This window comes from Pungitius pungitius, chromosome 15 (genome assembly GCF_949316345.1).
Source record: "Pungitius pungitius chromosome 15, fPunPun2.1, whole genome shotgun sequence".
NCBI classification, from domain to species: domain Eukaryota; kingdom Metazoa; phylum Chordata; class Actinopteri; order Perciformes; family Gasterosteidae; genus Pungitius; species Pungitius pungitius.
Window position 1 is genome coordinate 13,291,988 of NC_084914.1, and position 18,784 is coordinate 13,310,771.

The 18,784-nt window shown below is 44.7% G+C and overlaps 1 protein-coding gene across 2 annotated transcripts in view; it reads right to left on the bottom strand.

The window, feature by feature from the left end:
* Nucleotides 1-856: 856 nt before the first annotated feature.
* Nucleotides 857-18,784, bottom strand: part of LOC119209156 (adenylate cyclase type 1-like) — a 30,466-nt gene continuing 12,538 nt past the window's right edge. Inside the window, exons 5-20 of one of the 2 annotated variants that reach the window (XM_037458241.2) lie at nucleotides 12,253-12,380; nucleotides 11,061-11,219; nucleotides 10,555-10,696; nucleotides 9,333-9,488; nucleotides 6,570-6,767; nucleotides 6,378-6,475; nucleotides 6,179-6,263; nucleotides 5,628-5,717; nucleotides 5,085-5,347; nucleotides 4,210-4,336; nucleotides 3,707-3,823; nucleotides 3,447-3,593; nucleotides 3,260-3,358; nucleotides 3,043-3,157; nucleotides 2,813-2,937; nucleotides 857-2,687 (exon numbers count right to left, since the gene is read on the bottom strand). In XM_037458241.2, the coding sequence (XP_037314138.1) occupies nucleotides 2,286-2,687; nucleotides 2,813-2,937; nucleotides 3,043-3,157; nucleotides 3,260-3,358; nucleotides 3,447-3,593; nucleotides 3,707-3,823; nucleotides 4,210-4,336; nucleotides 5,085-5,347; nucleotides 5,628-5,717; nucleotides 6,179-6,263; nucleotides 6,378-6,475; nucleotides 6,570-6,767; nucleotides 9,333-9,488; nucleotides 10,555-10,696; nucleotides 11,061-11,219; nucleotides 12,253-12,380 (2,451 nt within the window). In that variant the 3' untranslated portion in view covers nucleotides 857-2,285. Of the gene's footprint in view, nucleotides 2,688-2,812; nucleotides 2,938-3,042; nucleotides 3,158-3,259; nucleotides 3,359-3,446; nucleotides 3,594-3,673; nucleotides 3,824-4,209; nucleotides 4,337-5,084; nucleotides 5,348-5,627; nucleotides 5,718-6,178; nucleotides 6,264-6,377; nucleotides 6,476-6,569; nucleotides 6,768-9,332; nucleotides 9,489-10,554; nucleotides 10,697-11,060; nucleotides 11,220-12,252; nucleotides 12,381-18,784 lie in introns of both variants that reach the window. The other variant, XM_037458240.2, reaches the window with a different exon arrangement.

The window sequence follows — 18,784 nt, forward strand, 5'->3', positions numbered from 1 at the left end:
TAAGTGTAACAAAGTGCATTGGCCTCTCAAGTAAATAATTGTCTGGAAGATGATGAAAGAACCTTTACAATAAATTTGGTAAACGGCCAATATGAGCATAACTTCTTTTAAGTCTTGGCCAATAAGCGCTTTATGAATTCCTTTTTCTTAGGTGGGCGACCTGTGGTTCATGTTGGGCGGTGCGTCCCCATGTCGGCGGAGTCCTTTACGGGGGTTTGCAAAACACACAATTCCTTCAAGGAGACTTCCTCTGAGTGTTATCATTCACCTTGGGTTTCCCTCATGTCAACCTCACGTTGGGGTCAAGGAGACACTTTCTTTAAAGAGCTCCTTCAAGGTACATTGAATTTGTCACATTTTAAATAACAATTTAATAATAATAATAATTGATTGCACCATTTTACTGTACTAGTGTGTTTACTGAACTGTTACGCCAAGTGAACCCTATGTCAACACTGGGAAAAACAATTTTGCCCCCCCCCCCCTGTCTCAGTGTTTGTGACATTGTGACGCTCATCTGGTTGTGGGGGGGGGGGGGGGGGCAGTCCCCTATTTGGAAAGAGAAATCAATGTGTTTCTGCCGCGGACAGCGACAGCTGTTATTCTAAGAGCAATAAACCAAGTTGTGAGAAAAAAATAGTTTTATAGAGTGCAACTAACAGGGATGACGGCCTGTAAAAAGTTATATTTGTGGACCGATGAGCGATTGAGGTTTGGGGTTCACAAAATGTAAATAGAATGAATCCGAACGGCTCATCAATCAATAAAGCTCTTCATTTCCTCCCTCGACCACAATCCCACAAGTACCAGTTTACTGTGTTGGCAGTCCGACTTTCTTTTACATTCACAGCCATCTCACTTGATTATTTTATACATCAATATTGTCTTTATTACAAAATATTCAATAACCCAACTTTACACTGTACAAGATACAACATAGTTTATAGCTTTTGGCTATTTACAAAACGTATGATCTGCATATCAAAGTGAATATATCTAAAAAGGCAGGTTGCAATCACTGTAAGCTTATTGAGTAAGGCAAAAAACTTGAAACATGATTTATTTACACACTTGCGGATCGAGTGAAAGTCAAACGCTGATTAAAGAGGCTACAAAGATATTCAAAGGGCCTCATGTTTCTGAGATTGTATCTGAGAGACGTGCTAAAGCTTGTATAGATATATAGATATTTTTTTGAGGAAACAGAAAATGTGGCTGTAATAGAGCAAAAAAACAGAAAAGCTGTGGTATGGGGCAACGCGTGCCTCAGACAGGACAGCAGCCAGACACCGCACCAAAGGTCCGTGTGCTCTCCAGAAGACGAGTCGACGCGAGAGAGGTTTAGGCTGAAGGACTTGGTTGTGCATTTGTCAAAGCCGTGTGCTTATTGTTTTTTTCTCCCGGCGGTGTAAGAATTCCTCCCTGGAAGTCTACATGTATACGTAGATAATTACCCCACAGACGGAGGCATTGAGATAAAGTCCACCCAAGTTGTGCGAAAGAGCCCCAAATGCCGAATACTGTGTCTGTTGTATGTTGTTAGATATGTTGAGGCATTGAAATTAACGATCTATGGAGAGCTCAATACTTTGGTTTTCTTTCAACAGGTGTGCCGTTACTATGGCTGTCAACTCTTTTAAAAAAATCATGCACTATCAAGTGTAAATATGTCTCGAAAAAGCCTATTTCATCCAGTGAGTATAAAAAAGAAAGAAGTATTTTGTGCTGTTTTGTTTACAATTCAGAGTTAACCACACATGCATACACATACTCACAAGTACACACACGTGCATGCTTACGCACACCAAAAAAGAAACAACACTGTTTTACGCTGTAAATAATGCAGTGTATCCTTGGCATAATCGGAGAGACTGAGCAAAAGCAATAACGTGGTCAGTCTTTGTCTGGCTCTCAACGCACACATCCCCTCTACGCGGATTATGCACGACATAGAAAACAACGATGCACATTATACCTGGATCTGAGGGGAACACAGGAACGCCACAAATCCAATCCTCTTGTGTTTTCGATGTTAAAGAGAGGATTGGAGATTCTGCGGCATTCTTGTCTCCCGAGAGTGGCGAGAAGTTTATTTTTTTTATTTTCTTTAAAAACCTCAGAGTGAGCACGATTGTCCCGTATGAAGTTCACACCCTGAATGAGCATATGCTGGCCTGCGCCAGTAGCTCAGGATTTACAGGAAACACCCGGACAGCCCTGTCTTCTGCAGGCCCCCCCGCCATGCTTTTTCACTCCCTTGTCTGCAGTGAAGCTTGTCTTTCCTCCTACACCGCGACATCTCCGACCGCTGCGGCAGCCTCGATCTGGATGGCCGTCACCTCGATGTCCTCCTCGTCCTCCTCGCCCACGGCGGGCACGAAGGTGGAGGGCAGGCACGTGGCTTGGCTGTTCACCTGAATGCTGCTGCCCATGCTGGCGTGGGCGCCCAGGCTGGCGCCGGAGGAGACGCTGCCCAGGTTGGTGGGGACGCTGGTTTTGCCGCAGGAGTGGATCCGTCGCGCCAGGCTGGCGGAGCGGACGACCGAAGAGGTGGTGACGGCGCCCACGCACTGAACCTTGCCCTCCAGGAAGTAGGTCAGCATCTCACCTTTGCCCTTGACACTGACTTTGCCACGGCACACCAGGTCGTAGTTGTGGTTCAGCAGGCGATAGACGTCTTCGGTCACCTAGAAATACAAAGCATGCGTTCTTTTTTTAACCTCTGTGTTATGCAGGTTTCCTCCATTAGCATTCTTCGGAAACCAAACTTGCCCATATGTGTCTCATTACTTTGAGATACATATCTTCATACCTGTATCTTTCCTGGTACTCCAGTGCTGTCCATCCTACTGGCCACATTGACCGTGTTCCCCCAGATGTCGTACTGAGGTCGTCGCGCCCCTATCACCCCGGCAACCACTGGACCCACATTAATACCTGCACGACGCGTAAGAACACGGCAAACAAATTGATAAAATAAGGATATCTATTTGTGATTTACTTTGTGATGGTGCTGAAGGCTTCATACGAGGGTGGACATACCCACTCTCAACACAAACTCATTGTACGACTGGTAGTTGATTTCATCCAGAACGTCAAACATCTCTATGGCGTAGTCTGCTATAGTGCTCAGATGGTCATAGACTGACTTCTTGGCCTGAAGAGGAGAAGTGCAAGGTTAGTGTCTCTGCACCAAACCATCCCCATGTTGTCTTCATCGTGGTGCGCTTCAAGCGAGACGCAGGAAATGACACGTCACCTTGGTACCAATGGTGGGGACGAGGCCCACAGCGGCCATGTATGTACTGCCAATGGTTTTGATTTTCTCAATGTCTTTGTAGCACTCTTTATCCATAAGCTGCAAGTCAAATAAGAACAAAATGCAGATACTGTTCAAATCTCCCGCAGGATCGTGGGGGAAAAACAGCAGAGAATCTGCATCCCACCTCGTCAAAGTCTGCGATGATCTCATTCAGTAGTCTCAGGCACTCGACTCCCATGTTGTTGCCATCCAGCTCGATGTAGAAATCGTTGAAGTTGGGGATCGATGCAAACAGGACACCGACTTGCGCGTAGGACTGATAGTAGAGATCCTAATGAAAGAATACAGGGTAATGGTGTCATACGCATACTTGGGCGTCATCCGATTCATGTTTTCTGTCTGTTTATCTACCTGTTTGTCTGCCTGTCTATTAGCGAGGCTCACCATATTCCTGGGGTTTGACAACAGGAAGTGCTGAGCCACGTGGGCGGGCAGAAGATTGAAGAGAATCCTCCTGTTGTCGAGTTTGACTTTCTCCATGCCGTCTCTGTCCTCCTCCGCCTGAGAGCACGTAACGCGCAACGCACACAAACGCACAGACACGGCCGTGAGGACATTAGGCTGTCCCACATTTTCACCACACGGTGTCAGTATCAAGCCTGTGCTCAAGGACTTGAGTACAGTACATGACAAATGCTGATTAGATCGCTTAATATTCAGGTGTTGCAGCTATGCCAAACACCCTGCTGGTGCCAAACGGGGGGAAAAAAACAAGCATCACACCCACGTGTTTGCCAAAGAACAGTCAGCTGGCGGCTGATAAACACAAACCTCCGTACATACCCCGGTGGTTCACGTGAATCAAGGTCGAAATGGCAGCATTTCCATAGCACCCAACATGTATGACGACGTCCACATTGCACACACTGACGCGCACACTTCCTGACCTGCACAGCCCAAAGGAAGTCCAAGCGTAGTTTGAGGTCAAGTTGCCTGGAGTGGAGGGCCAGGGCGCTGACAAAGAGCAACAGAGACAGGATGGGCTCATAGCCCCGGATGTGGAAGGACCCCCCACTGTGGAAAAGAGAACCAGCACACAAGTCAGCACCAGACCGGACCACACAGAAAACTACACATGACGGTTGAAGGGACCCCCCACAGCGTCGGGAACAAAAACGTTTTACAGCATTAATCAGTTATTTAACTAATATATATCTCTAAACTAAATCTAATAATAAGGAAAAAGTACAAATGAAAGCCTTCAAATGTGCTTGAAATGTTCAGCAATGCAATATTATATAACTGACTCATAAAATTAGCTTTCTTCAGAAGAAATCCTTATTTCAATATCCGTGTCAAATTCTAAAGTTATGATCAGAATCCCCAATAGAATTGGCCGAGACCCCTTTTGGTCCTAAGGTGTGTGTGTGTGTTTGTGATGGGAAGCGGCTAACGTGCTGCCATCATCCAGCCCACATTGTCCTTTCAAGCTTCTGATTTGGAACTAATGAGCAGATGTGCTGCTTCAAAGGGTGGAAAATGAAAGAGTCTGTGGGCTGCAGACAAGCAAAAGACTCCTCTCCACACACACACACACACACACACACACATCTCAGCACATGTACTGTAAATGTTCCACCAAACTCCTGGCTATCCATCCTTTTTTCTGTATCAAACACAGAAAAACTTGAACGCTCACAGCCAACCGTTGCCTCGTGTGACTCCTGGAACCGATGGGGGGGAAAAAAAAGAAAAAGAAGAAGAAAAAAGCCGAGCGGTGTTGTGCATGACCGTGCATGCCTGGTGTTCGCGAACCTCTCACCCTGCAGTCTTGCGAAAGCCGCTGAGCTCCAACACAGTGACATACAGCACCCCCAGAAGGAGCATCAGCACCATCTTTGGCAGCCAGAAGACCCGCAGGAAAAGTGCAAGGGTGAGTGTGCCCACCACACAGGACAGGAAGGCGTAGCGGGCGCCGTCGCAAGGCAGCTCCTCCATGGTGTGGTTGGCGCCGCTGTCCACGTCGATGATGACGATGGAGCTGTTGGCGTTGGCACCACCCCACAACCAGGGCATGCAGCCCACCTGCCCGAGGCAGCACAGATACATGTGGACAAGGATACAACGGTAGTCTAGCTGTTACTTTCAGGGTCAATTTGACCCCATTCAACGTTTAACGTCTCTCTTGCTTCATAGTTTATGACTTAATTATGACCTAATTTAATGGGGACAGCTGGGTAAACATAAAATGAACATGATTCGCAGGATATTATCCAACAATCTACAAAGTAATCTGCACAATTGAATTGAATCGTATTGTGGGTGATGTTGTGGTGGATTTGTTATTGACGCCTTTCCCACTTACCACACAGGCCTGGGCCACTGCGTAGATTAAGAGCACTATGAGAATACAGAGGGCAGTGCGGATCTGAATGGTCAGGCACCCTGGGAAACACTGCGAGAAGACAACGTAGACAAGGACACGGACACCATGAGCAATTGTGAATGATAAGTTGTTAATATTTCTATTGCAGCCTACATATCTGATACTATATATGTTAATATACAGCCAAACTCCGATGGGACAAAGTTGGGAGCTGTGAGAAAAGTATACAAAGAAAGTTTTGAAATCAAAGAAAAGGTGAACACCAAAGTGTAAAAACTATAAAAAAAATTAAAAAACTGATGCAGTCAGGAGCTTTGAGGATCTACCTCAACAAACCTGGAACCCATTGAACAGTTTAGACACAGCACAGGGGCTAAGAAGATAATACTGAAGCCAATGAATACTCAATTGTAATTAACACCAGAGAGAAAAGCGAAGAAAAGTGAAAAAAAAAAAAAACTTAACAGCTCTGTTTGTTAGGTGTGAGTAAAAGGTGACTGAGGAAAGGAAGGCGAGAAGGACGTGTTTACCTGTTCTCTGGTGATATGCAGGTACATGATACAAGCGACTAGGAAACAGATGCAGAAGACGAGAAGTACAAGTACCACTGTGCCCCTGGGCGGATTCAAAGAGAAGGGGGGAAAATGATGCCGGAGGGTTATTTCAAAAGACAAAGACCTGAGTAACCAAGAGGTAAATGGAGAGCGGGAAAGAATCCGCTGTACGTACTGTGGTATGATGAGAAGATAGACAAGGCCAAACAAGGCAGCGAGGATCAGAGAGACGACCACCGCGCTGATGAAGTGCTCGTCAGGAAGCTGGTGGTACTACGCAATGCCAAAGGGCCGGATAGACCGACATCATTCAGAGTGGTGCACAGGTGTGTGTGTGTGTGTGTGTGTGTGTGAGAAGCAGCCTCACCCTCTGCTCGCGCTCCGAGCACTTGTACATGAGCGTGAGGAAGTTGAGGTCCGCCGTGTCCGACTCGGTCTGGCGGGCCTCGATCAGGCGGCCGATGTAGCGGTTCACCCGGGTTCGGGGGCTGCTCTGAATCACGTTAGCCTGGTTCGCGTTGGGACGGTTCCTCAGCTTTTGCGGCGCCGTCCGCATGGCCCTCCGCTGGTGGAGATGATACGAAATGAATAAATTAAAAAAAGAGGACTTCATTGGAAATGCAGAGCTTGAAAAATAACAGTGTGATCAATATGCTGCAATGCAGCGCTCTGTGGTCTATGCATCACTGGAGCATTTTTCTTATAAGGAACAAAAAGGGCTCTATTAGACTTTGAGAATGAACATTGCTGTCACACTTCACTTCATTACCGAATACCCCCCCGCGGCTATGTGTCTTTGGCATCTAAAGGGAGCTCCTTCAAGCACTGGAGCAGACGGAGAGTTGCCCTCACAGAGTGGATGTTTGTGCGTGTGTGTGTGTACATAAGTGAGCATGGTGAAAGTATTTATTGTGTAACTCGGTGGAATAGTGGGGGATCAAAGGGTGAGCAAAGATCACCCGTGTTCATGAGTTCATGACCTGACGTGAATGTCTTCGGCTTCCCTTCCCTGCCGTTCTATAATGTTCCTTACTTCCTCTTTTCGATCACTGCTTCCACGAGTTCTTCATTACTTCCTCCTTTCCTTTATTTGCTTGCATGTTATCTTTCTTACTTCTTCTATTCTCACTTATTTAAACCTTACCTACCCCAATTGGTAATGTATTGTCACATATTTGTCTGTATTTCCTTTCCCAATTCTTTGATCAAATCTATTCTTCCTTCTTTCCTTCCTTACCTGGCTGTGTTTCCTTTCTCCCTTTTTCCTCCCTTGATCATGTATACATATCCTTCTGCTCTTTCCCTTTCTGCTCTGATATCTTCTCCCTTTCTTCGTGCCTTTATTCCATGGTTTTGTCTATTCATCCTTACTTCCTTCATTATCCCCTCCCCCCATAGACTTTGTTCTTCCTTTATCTCCTTCTTTTCATCCCTTAGTTCTCTGTGCGTCCCCCATGCTCTTGTTTTGTCATTCACAAGGCAGCACCACACATGCCGCCTTCTCATATTCCATATTGCGCCCAATGTAGCACAGAAGACATCATGCAGCCATGTCTACTGCACCAAAAATCCTATTGGTCCGTATTGCTCCCCTCCGTGCCTTGACTGCATATATCTTTTCACACAATTCAAGTGTCTGTGGTCTGAATGCGAAATTAGCTTCCAGTTGTGGGGGCATGTTTGACTTAGCCTGTCACCACTTCCATTTGTCTTTCATTGTGTGCTAATCGGTCCTTCTGTCTGGAGGAGGCATGTAGTGTGAGGTTAAGTTTCAAGATTGAGCTTGGTCAAACCCAAATCTGCTCCTTTGTACTTGTTTTGACTTGATTGTAACATCCCTATCCATCCATAGTTTCATCACCAAAATACATTATGGGAATAATTTATTTCAGGGGTGACTCAACGTTGATAATGGGAGAGTGTGATTTGTCCAAAAAAGGAGAAAAAACATGTACCCAACACACACACACACACACCTGGAAGCCTGGATTAAAACAGCTGGCGCAACATTACACAGCTGCCAGGACCCAAGGTCAAGTAAGCGCTTTGACATTTTGCCACATCGCCAGTCTGACTGAGTTCATGTGTGTGGGGTTAGGGGCAGGTTATGGTATGACCTATTGACCTATGGCAGTAGCGACATGCTGAGGACCCGATAAGAGCATCACTTACCATCATTTCATAGCTGTTTACATTAGAGTAGATATCCTGTGACAGATCTATAGCTACTACGAGTTTGTGATGCCTTTTTAATTTGCATTGAATTATTTTCTCCTGAACCTGCTAATTCATCCCAGATTCAGTGTAAGCATGAACAAACATGTGAATTACTTCTGGGAAGCGGCACGTGGCAATTATTTTAATAACCAATTAATCTGAGAAATGTTTTCTTGATTGATACTTTTATTTGTTTATCAGCGAACCGCTCGCTATTTGTCCAATCGGCCTGACACCCCAAAATAGACAGACTAATTCATTTGTTTTGAATTATGCAGCAAAGATACATGAACAACGGATATAGGGAAACATCACTGAAATACTGCACTGTGCAGTGAGGGGCCAAGAACATTTGTGTGACAGCGTTGGGGAATCACGTTACTGATAATATCTACTGTATGTCATATCAAGAAAGTGAGTAAATCATGAAGGAATCCACAAACTGCTCCTATAATAATTGCCTTTTGGGTGATCCACAGCTCTTCTATGTTTGAATGATGTTCTGCAGAGCTCAAGCTCGTGGTGTTAGGTACAATATTAAAAGCTCCTGGCTTGTGTGCAAGACATCTAGGAACTTACATTGATTTAACTTGTTTAATATGGAGTGCCTCTTAATGCATATTCAGTTCTACAGAAATTAGTTCCCTGATAGTTGCTAAAGTAGTTTTTTTTATCACAACAGCACCCTGCGATGCTCAAACAAAGATTGAGGTTATGGTTTAAATAAAGCAATCAGGCCCAGATTTAAGGGTATTTAGACATCCAGGTAAGTCAAACAGGCATTTACTTTAAATATACTTGAACTATTGCAGAAATTTCTAGACATTCAGACCTGTTCATGTTTTTGCGTCTATTCACGTAAGTCACAGCACAAACAAACAGAAACGTCAACACAGACACTGAGAGTTTATACCTTATCACCGTCCTCGCAGTTCATGACATTGGAGAAGGGAATCTCAGCCTTGAACATCTTCCTGCAGTGCATAAGCTGCACTAGTAAGTAGCACACAGTTTTGAACTTCATCTTTTTGGCTGGCTTTATATCCGAAAGAATCAATCCTGGGAATATCTGTCACCAGATAAGAAACGGGAACAAGGATTTAGTCATGATACCCCACACAGATATATATATACATGTATATATGTATACATGAATATATACTGTATATATATATATTATGTAAGGGTCTATAAATCATGCACATATATTGGACAGCATGCACGTGTTCATGCACACAAACGCAATCAATTATAATCAGGCTCACATATTTCACTGGAAAGTAGTTCCCATAAGGTTAATATATCATTGGTGGTTTTAATCATTTTAGGACATTTCTCTTTTATAAAGCCTTTTTTTTTTAAACATTGATCAAAAGTAAGCATAAGTAAGAGCGTTTGAGGAGATGTCATTTGCAGTAAGACCTATCCTATCATATTCGCTTTGCTCGGTGCACAACGTCGAAGGCGTGTTCCTGAAGACGAGCGTATCGAGACCCACTAGACCCAACCATCAGCTCTATTAAGAGGATTAGCAAAGTCTACCGCATATCCAAGAAAACTGCACGCAACTAGGGTGTCACCGGTTCGCAGGAGACCCCACCTAACCCACCTAAGAAGTACATTGCACAAGATAAAACCTGCTTTAATGAAAGAGGAGAAGAGAGGTAGAAGGAGAGGAAAGTAATATGAAACCAAGACTGAAATTCCCTCTCCAGCGGCTTCTGGCACATCTGTCGAGAGATGTGCATGTTCATGTGTCACCACTGACACGCGCACGCCTGTGTGTAACCGCAAGATGGACGGACTGTGCTGACTCAAGATGATCGAGGCTGCAGGCTTTAATGCCTCGGTCCACTGGATGTGAGGTTAGCTCTATAGGCCTTTTTCTATTCAAAGGTTGTTACATATTGGCACAGAGGTGAAGATAAGTCTGTTTTTTAACCGAGCCTACTCTTACACACCACATCAGTCTGTAAACGCTGAGTCGCATACCTCCTGCAGAAGCTGTGCTAATGTGTCAACACTGTCTTATAGGAAGTGTCATCTCAAGAAACAACTGATGCTTTCATCTGGATCATTTCACACCGCTAGGAATCGAAATAAACATTCAGCGGCGCAGGATTACAGTGCGATACCTTCCGTCGGTGAGATGGCACTATAAAGAAGGTTTCAATTTCATGTTTTTGGAGGAAGGCGTTCCTTTCGTGACCGTTTCCAGGCTCCACCTCATAATCTCCGTTTAGGCACTCCAGGGTAGCTCTGGTGATGTGGACTTTCCTGTGAACACACAGGTGGAGACGGGACAGGGTGATACCTCGTAGACACAAACAGAGCAGGTCATCCTCAGAGGAGTGTTACACGAAAAAACAAAATATTTTCATAAAGCTAAATGTTAAACGTACATGTATGTTAAATACAATGGAAGCAAGTAAGACTTCGTTCAACAAGATATGTACAGTTCCAGTCAAAAGTTTGGACACACTTTCTCATTGAATTGAACAAGAAAAGATGGCATTCTCTATATGTAGGACCGTGTTGTAAATATTCAGCCCTCGCCTATTTGAATGTGCCAGTAGTAGATCACATAATGGGTGTCCGTAGGTGTTGAGGCCGGTGCTCACGCTCATCGTCCAGTACTGACCCGGGTAGTCCTCCAGCCTCCATTACATTGGCTAGCGTCACATCGTTGGACCACACGTCATATTGCCATTTCCTGAGGCCCAGCACTCCACACAGCACCCGACCCGTGTGCAAGCCGACACGCATGTTCAGGTTGACTTCTGTGGCCTCTGCTACCGACCTGCGGGGACAGAACACGTGCAGCAGGGGGGTGAGGTTGTGTTTGGATTTGAGTGTATGCATCTATAGAGGGGCCGAGTGTTCAAAGCCTAGTGCAACACTTAATGGCATTAACAATTCCACTGGTGGAAGTAACGTTTACTCTGGTTACTCGTTACTTCTAGTTCTTTTTAGTACAAAACGCGGTCATTTTACAATTTCTGCTACATTTAACATGCGTGATGATAGTTGAAAGGTTGAGTACAACAACACATATGAACTTTGTGACGTTAGCATCCACAACCTGGCCGCAGCCACGTTGCCTAGCAACATAAAGGAGCGCGGGAAGCGGTGTGTCAAACTGCACGGCGTCTGCTGTAAAGCGCGACGTCTTCCTAAACCTCATTATGTGTTTTTGTTTCCTAAACCATTTTTGCTTTCATAGAAGGTTGGCCCCGAAAGTAACAGCTAGACTACCGTTGTATCCTTGTCCACATGTATCTGTGCTGCCTCGGGCAGGTGGGCTGCATGCCCTGGTTGTGGGGTGGTGCCAACGCCAACAGCTCCATCGGAGGAGCTAAACCATTGTTCGTTTTGTAACGTAATGTCCTCCTGACAACAAAGTTGTTTCAAGCTACACGTCTGATTTAATCCTCTGTTGCATCTCAATCTCTCACTTTCCTTCGTACTCAGGGTATGCAAGGACCACAAGCTCAATGGAATAGCTTCTTTTCTTTCTCCATGAAAGCCCTCTTTATTTCCCCCTCAGCCAAACGTCCGGGTGCTCACTCCCATTCTCAGTGTCAGAATTCAGCCGCAGCACACATGGCCAATCAGGCTGCAGTTTACTCCACTTCAACATGCACTCAGCTGAACCGTTCATTTGAAATAGGGTGATACAAAACAATGAAAAGGCTTCATATATATACATGTATATATATATATATACATACATTGGTATTTAAGCAAATTGACTGGAATAAATTGAGTTTATTCCAGCAAATTGTTACCATTTTAACACTGCTAGGTACAAGACAAGAAATGCGAACACTCACGTTATGGTGTCAATCATGTCCAGGCCCATCTCTACACAGCAGTGGGCGTGGTCGGTCTTGGGTTGGGTCAGTCCAGACACACAGTAGTAACAATCCCCCAGGATCTTAATCCTCCGACAGTGGTTCTCCTGACGGTCACAAAAAGAGATTGTGATTACATTTCTTCCTCCAATAAGGATTAGCCAATCAGTAACAACGCCATCTCTTTGACCACATTTCATCCTAAAAAAGCATCATCGTGGGCAGTTCATTCGTTTGTTTGAAAACATTCAAAGTACCAAAAGACATCACTCTTTTTTACGTTTAATAAAAGCTTCAACTTTGTTTTCGGAGAGCAGCCGTGTTCTGACATTTGATTATAGTTTATCCATCATACTAATCCATATTCATCAGTGTAATTTGCAAATCTAGCTGCAAGCTATCCATTGCTGAAAGTTCCATGGTTGATTGGGTTTATGGAGTGGTCTCATCGTGCACAAAGTCTACACAGAACTTTACTGCCCCTCCTCCTGGCTGCTGGGAGACCACGAGGCCAGGAGGAGCGGACCCTCTCGGCTTTGCTCTCCTAGCGGCACTGCTCCGCTCCTTTTCTCTAGCCTGTGGAACGCTAAGAGGAAAAACACGGTGGCATTGAGCTGAAGTGACTAGCTAGTCAGCCTTTAAAGGGTATAAATGTAACGACTTCATGTTTTAAACAGATTTTTGAATGTGACGATGCTTGATTCTCAGTACACAGAAAGCAGAGAACCAGCTTCTGCTGGGCTGGCCTTGTAACACAGGGTGGTTACGCTCTAAGGAGAAAAAGACAGTTGGAGAGGGCGTTCATAAATCCCAAACGGTCAACTCATCCTCAGGATTGGTCTTGCGGGATTAAGGCTGATTTAAAACCGTTTGGTAAGAAATGTCCTGATTGACACCCACATTGTTGTGTTTCATCCCAGAACATTGGCACCATTTGACTTTAGTCAATAAACCCCTGTGGTTTGAAAAAGGACCTCAACGGATCCACTGATATTCTTGGATTGATTGTGCCTCGTACCGAAGGATGTTTGACAGCATAAAGCTGTGCAACTGGCAACAACGGCCACGTAGTTTTAAAAATGACCAATGACGAAGACGGTTGAAGGCAACAGGGATTCACTACCCGACCCAAAGATAAAATAACAGACACACGAATCGGAAAGAGAGCGGCAATAAATACAAGTCAGATAAGACAGTCATAGGACCACACGCAGAACATGACCATGACGCGGATCTCCTCACGGAGCGATATTTGCACAGCAAGCGAACTCTTGAGACACGTCAAGTCCCACCAACCCTGAAGTGGTTCCCACAATGCAGCGCTAGACCAAAGGATCAATCGCACTTTAGGGAATAAGGTGAGTCACTCTCTCACTCTTTTGGAACAATAAGCAGCGGCATGAAAAGGCAGCTTATCAGTACAGCCCATTATTAGAGGATATGAGCAGCCGCCTGAGATTTTACCAGGGAGACCGGGTTACAGAGGACGCCTTCTCACAACCCTTTATTGTTTCCATGGAGGTAATGGGATCACTGGCCATGCATGTGAAGAGCACAAAGCCTCATAATTAGGCACATCGATGGCCAGGGGAAAAGACGGATGCTCTATTTTAAACATGTATGATGAAAAAAAAAAAAAATACAGAGAGATGGGCTTGTTAGAGGCAAACATGCCTCACGGCAGCTTTGTGGTCGGTGCTCAGGGGCCTCAAGGCACATTGCGCTGTTATTGTTCAAAACCCTTAGGAGTAGTGAAATAAGGCAACATAGAAAGAAGCATGTTGACTGCAAATTGAAACAATTATCGATCTCAAGTTAGTCGTTCAAAACCATTGCCACGCGGTTGTAAGCCTACGTCACGTTGAAGGTTTCCGGCCAGGGTCGGTCCATCACTGTGACTTCTACTTTTGACCTCTGACCCCCAAAACCTATACATTTGTGCCACAATTTAAGATACCCACAGGTGTTCCTGGGATGCTGCATTCATAAGAATTGATGGAAGGAAGAGAAAGTCAAAAACCGACAACAAGATGATTCAAGATAAGCTCGTTGGGGACCCATATACTGGAGTACAGTGCTATTATATAACATAGGCACATATAACATTTATGATTCTTATTGTGCTGCTGTTAGACTTCCTTTCCGTCTTGTTGATTAAGAAAGTACTATATTATTTTCTGTAAAATGCACAACTGTCCAACCATTGTTAACTGAGAGCAGCATTGAGTCTCAGCCTCAACGTCGCTGCATAGGTTGAATAACGGTAGGCAAGTCTCCACTTGGTTCTTCCTCGCTTTCAATTGACAATTAAAGCTTGACAATTAAACCTTTCTCAACTGTAATGGAACCAATGAGGACTGTTCAGGGTGACTCTGGTCACGGTGGAGCAGTAACAGATGGCGCTGCGGCGAGGCTTGGTCGGAGCTACAGGAAGCAGGGGAAAGCCCCGGTACTTACAGAGTCTCCTACTCGGTACTTTTCCTGTGCTAATCTGCCCTGCGAGGGCTTAGGGGCTGATTCAGTCCCAAGAAGGATTACCATTGTCATGTGACTGAGGCATTGTGGGAAATCCGGACGGTCAAGACGGGCCCTGTGTGTATTAGGAACAGGTATATTTAGACACTTACTCACAATTTCCATTATAAAGGAAGCCAAAATGAATCTTTAAGACACACATTTTAGATAATTTATGTTTTCAGTGAGGTCAGAATGTAATGTGAGCGGCACACGCATATGTAGAGATGGAAACTCACTTCAGCGCGAGCAGAAAGAGGAGAGCGAGTTAAAAAGGGACGAGGAGACAAAGCGAGGGAGACAAAAAGGGAATCCGAGACAGGGAAGCCGAAGGTGTGTTCGTGTCTCTGAACTCTCTAAAAAACTTGTCTTACTTCTGACTGGAAGCAATTTTATTTCTCACATAATACAGAGAATTCCCATTTACCTTGGCTTGAATTATTTAATGTGGTCCTTTCATCAGTGGAGAGATTCATTGCAAAGTGCATGCAAAACTTTTCTCAACACTGCATATTTCCAATTTTGTCCCCCAGCTCCCTTTTATTGATTTGAATTAATAAGCAATAATTTATGTGCAACAACAAATGAATAATATATCAACACTTCCTCCACCCACCACAAACTGGTGGGTTGGAACAAGCAGGTGCTGGAGAGTCGTTAAGCAAACATATTAATATAGATCTATTTCACAGATATGACGGATACAACAAACAGACGAGTGTTTGGTTTGCTTTTTCTGAACATTTGATTGGAAATGGAAACATGCAGCACCGTCTTGAATGGTTAAAGATTTGTTTTAAACTGTTTAAAGTATATAATTCTGTGTTAACGTGCATTACGCAACCCAAGCAGCCTGCAGGATATGTGTAACATTAAAGATAGTGTATCGGAGTAAATGGTGAACTGAATTTGTGAGGCTTAATCTAATTCTACAAGGTTTAGGTTTTATGCTAAAATATTTTGCACAATGTTTAAAAATGTCACAATATGAAAAAGAGCTTCGCCGCAAAGGCCACCAATCAACACCATCGTACTCATCAGTCAAGATCTCAAGCTGCTGGTTTTACTTCAGTCCACAGCTTTTAGGACACTGAGGGGAAACTGCAGGATTTGACAGTGATCCCTGCACCTGCTCGTGGGACAAACCCAACCAGGGTTATTGGGAGTGTGTTTACACCCAGACTTTAGTTTCTGGCAGGCAGCTGTCACTGTGTGGCCACTGAACAGTCCTTGTGCCTAATTTAAGAACATTTTTTTTATTAGCATCCTGAGCAGTTGTATTTTGTTAAATTTCCGTTGGCACAGAATTGTGTGTTATGTAAACCACAGATCCACGAAGCAGTTGGGAACGTTTACTTTTCGCAAAATTACGCTTTCCTTTGGAATATAAATGTTGAATCTTTAGCGTCTCACAAAGAGGTTACAGTTCAAATTGCACAACCTCTCAGGTTACTCACAACTCAGGGGAATTCCTTTTGAATAGTGTGAAAAACAGTCAAAATAACCGGGATGCAAATAAAGCAAGGCATAAGGTCAACTCCAGCATGCATCCATGCATTGCCCATGTGGCGCAGACTATTCATGAAGGTCACAGGGAACGAGCGAAGGGAACGGGCGACTCTGACTTGTCGGAGGAAGTGAGAGTCAGCAGATGGATGAATCATTCATCATTGAGCCATCCTCGGAAAGGAAACACGAGAGGACGAGAGTGCGGAGAACCACAGGGCACAAAAGACGCCGTGGCGGGAAGTAGGCTGCCGTGTGTCAATCAAAAAGCTGAGAAACAGGGAGCGGAGGAGTCTTAAAGCTGTGATGCAGGGAGGTGTTGGGAGAGGAGAGAAAAGACACACAAGAATGAAGAGCTTTGTGAAAGTCTGCCATGGAAACGGCGGCGACACACACAGACACACACACACACACACACACACACACACGCGCGCGCGTGCACGCCTACCGACACACATGTATACAGAGACCAGAGCGGATTCCATCCAGAACTATTCATGTTATATAGCATCACAACAACAATAAATGAATCACAGAGTCGCTCTCACAACAGCAAGCGCCGCACAGATGGTTCAACACTCAGCCAGAGGAAGTGTTTGTGGAGCTCGGTGGGCTAATGTACATTCTTGTTGTCCCTCTTTTAAATAAATCTCCTTCTTCTCTTACTTTTCTTACAAAAAAAAGGTTGCCTTTCTAACCATGAATGCTCTCTCAATTCTGTTTCCTGCTTTTAAAAAAAATAAAAAAATCAGACTACTTCCTGTCAAACTCCTTCTCCTCAGCCCCGCATGACTGTGTCTGCGCTCCGTGTTGTGTTTAGTCAATCCTGCCAAAGACCAAATTTGAGGAGAGAAACAGTTTCAAAGCTTCCCTGGATTGATGGGACCTCTCACTTTTGTTCTCAGCGGAATAGTTGGCAGATTCACAGCCTGCTGGTGAGGAGTTATAATTACTCTCAGCTTGGGTTCTCGTGGGTGGTGAGAATCCAACTGCAATTACTGATCAGTGTGACTGGGTTTCATGTACATTTTCATCTTCAATCCTCATTACCCCTGCTTCACATGGTGCATCCTGAGATGGAGTGTGCAGTTATGCATCCTAACCATAGAATGTACATAAGAGGTGGACCTCTCTATCGGGACGTCGCCTGGTTTGTGGGCTGTGAGAAGAGGGCGGGGGGGGGGGGGGGGGGGGGGCTAAGTAGGACTGAATGCTGAAAATGAAAACAAAATCTAAAAGGGTTAAAGTCGAAAAACATGGACAACTCCCAGAGTGGCCAATTCTTGTCAATCCCACAGTGTCTACGCCCTACAGATACTCTGTATGCCCTATTTGACCTTAAATGTACCACGTAAATGAACATCTCACTGTATTGAAGTAGACTCAAAACTAGCAATTGAGACCATGTACTTGTGATTTCAATGATTAATGAGGGAATAATTCAAGTGAGACATAGGATCATTTTCTTTTCCGTGTCGTAATAGTGGGAGGAGCCTGCTAGCCATTGGAGAGAGTGTAAGTCGGCCCTTGAGAACCGGAGGTTTGCTGCCGGCTCCTGACGTCACGTTGATGCCGCAGATCACCGAGTTGCTCAGCTCAGGAAAGGCTCAAACTTCAAAGGGACTTGAACCCATTAGCTGCTTACAGTAAAACAGTTCAAAGCGCTCCTTTCCTCTTCCTCCATATCGATACGTGCAACAATTGGAGCCAGCTGTTAATGACTGTTTTTTGTTATTGGTCAGCGTGTGGTATGTATCATGAGGTGAAGTTGCATATGGGCACATACTTTATTTGGAAAACCAAACCCTAACAACTAATCTGTGGCTTTTTTGCCTCATTTCATCCAATTCTGAATTATAGCTTGCAAGGTCAATGCAACACGTCGGAGGGTACAGTGGCCATCAATCTGGACACTGCATCGAACCCTCCACATAACGCCAAGCTGAGTGTCAAACACTGCACTTCCTCAAGCGGCCTGAGACATTACGAGGTTAAACTTAACAAAACAGCTTTGAGTGACAGCTGGACGGCGTCTCAGGGGGCTCGCCGGTACCTGTCTACTGTGCTGCGTCACCTTACCCTACGTAAGATCCGCTTCTTTGCCAATTTGTGGATTAGGCGGGACTTAGTCCGTCGCCGCCGCCAAGATGACGATGACCGGAGATAACGCGTCAGTCTTCAGTGAACAGCTTTCTCTCAGCTGCATACAACTGTATAGTAATACAATAATATAATATAGGGGAGCTTCTGTAATTAGTTTACTTTAGGTTGACATTTACTAAATGATTGTCTTTGACACGTGGTGGATAAACAATAAGAAACGCGCAAAAGTGATAAACTCCTCCGAAATGCATAAAAAGTCATTTTGATCTAATGTCGAAAATGAAGTGTGAAATATACCAGACCATAAAATACTTGTCTTGATTTGGGTTTGTATAAAGAGGAGAGGGGACGTGGTCTACTACAACAACACTCTAGGAGTACACTGCGT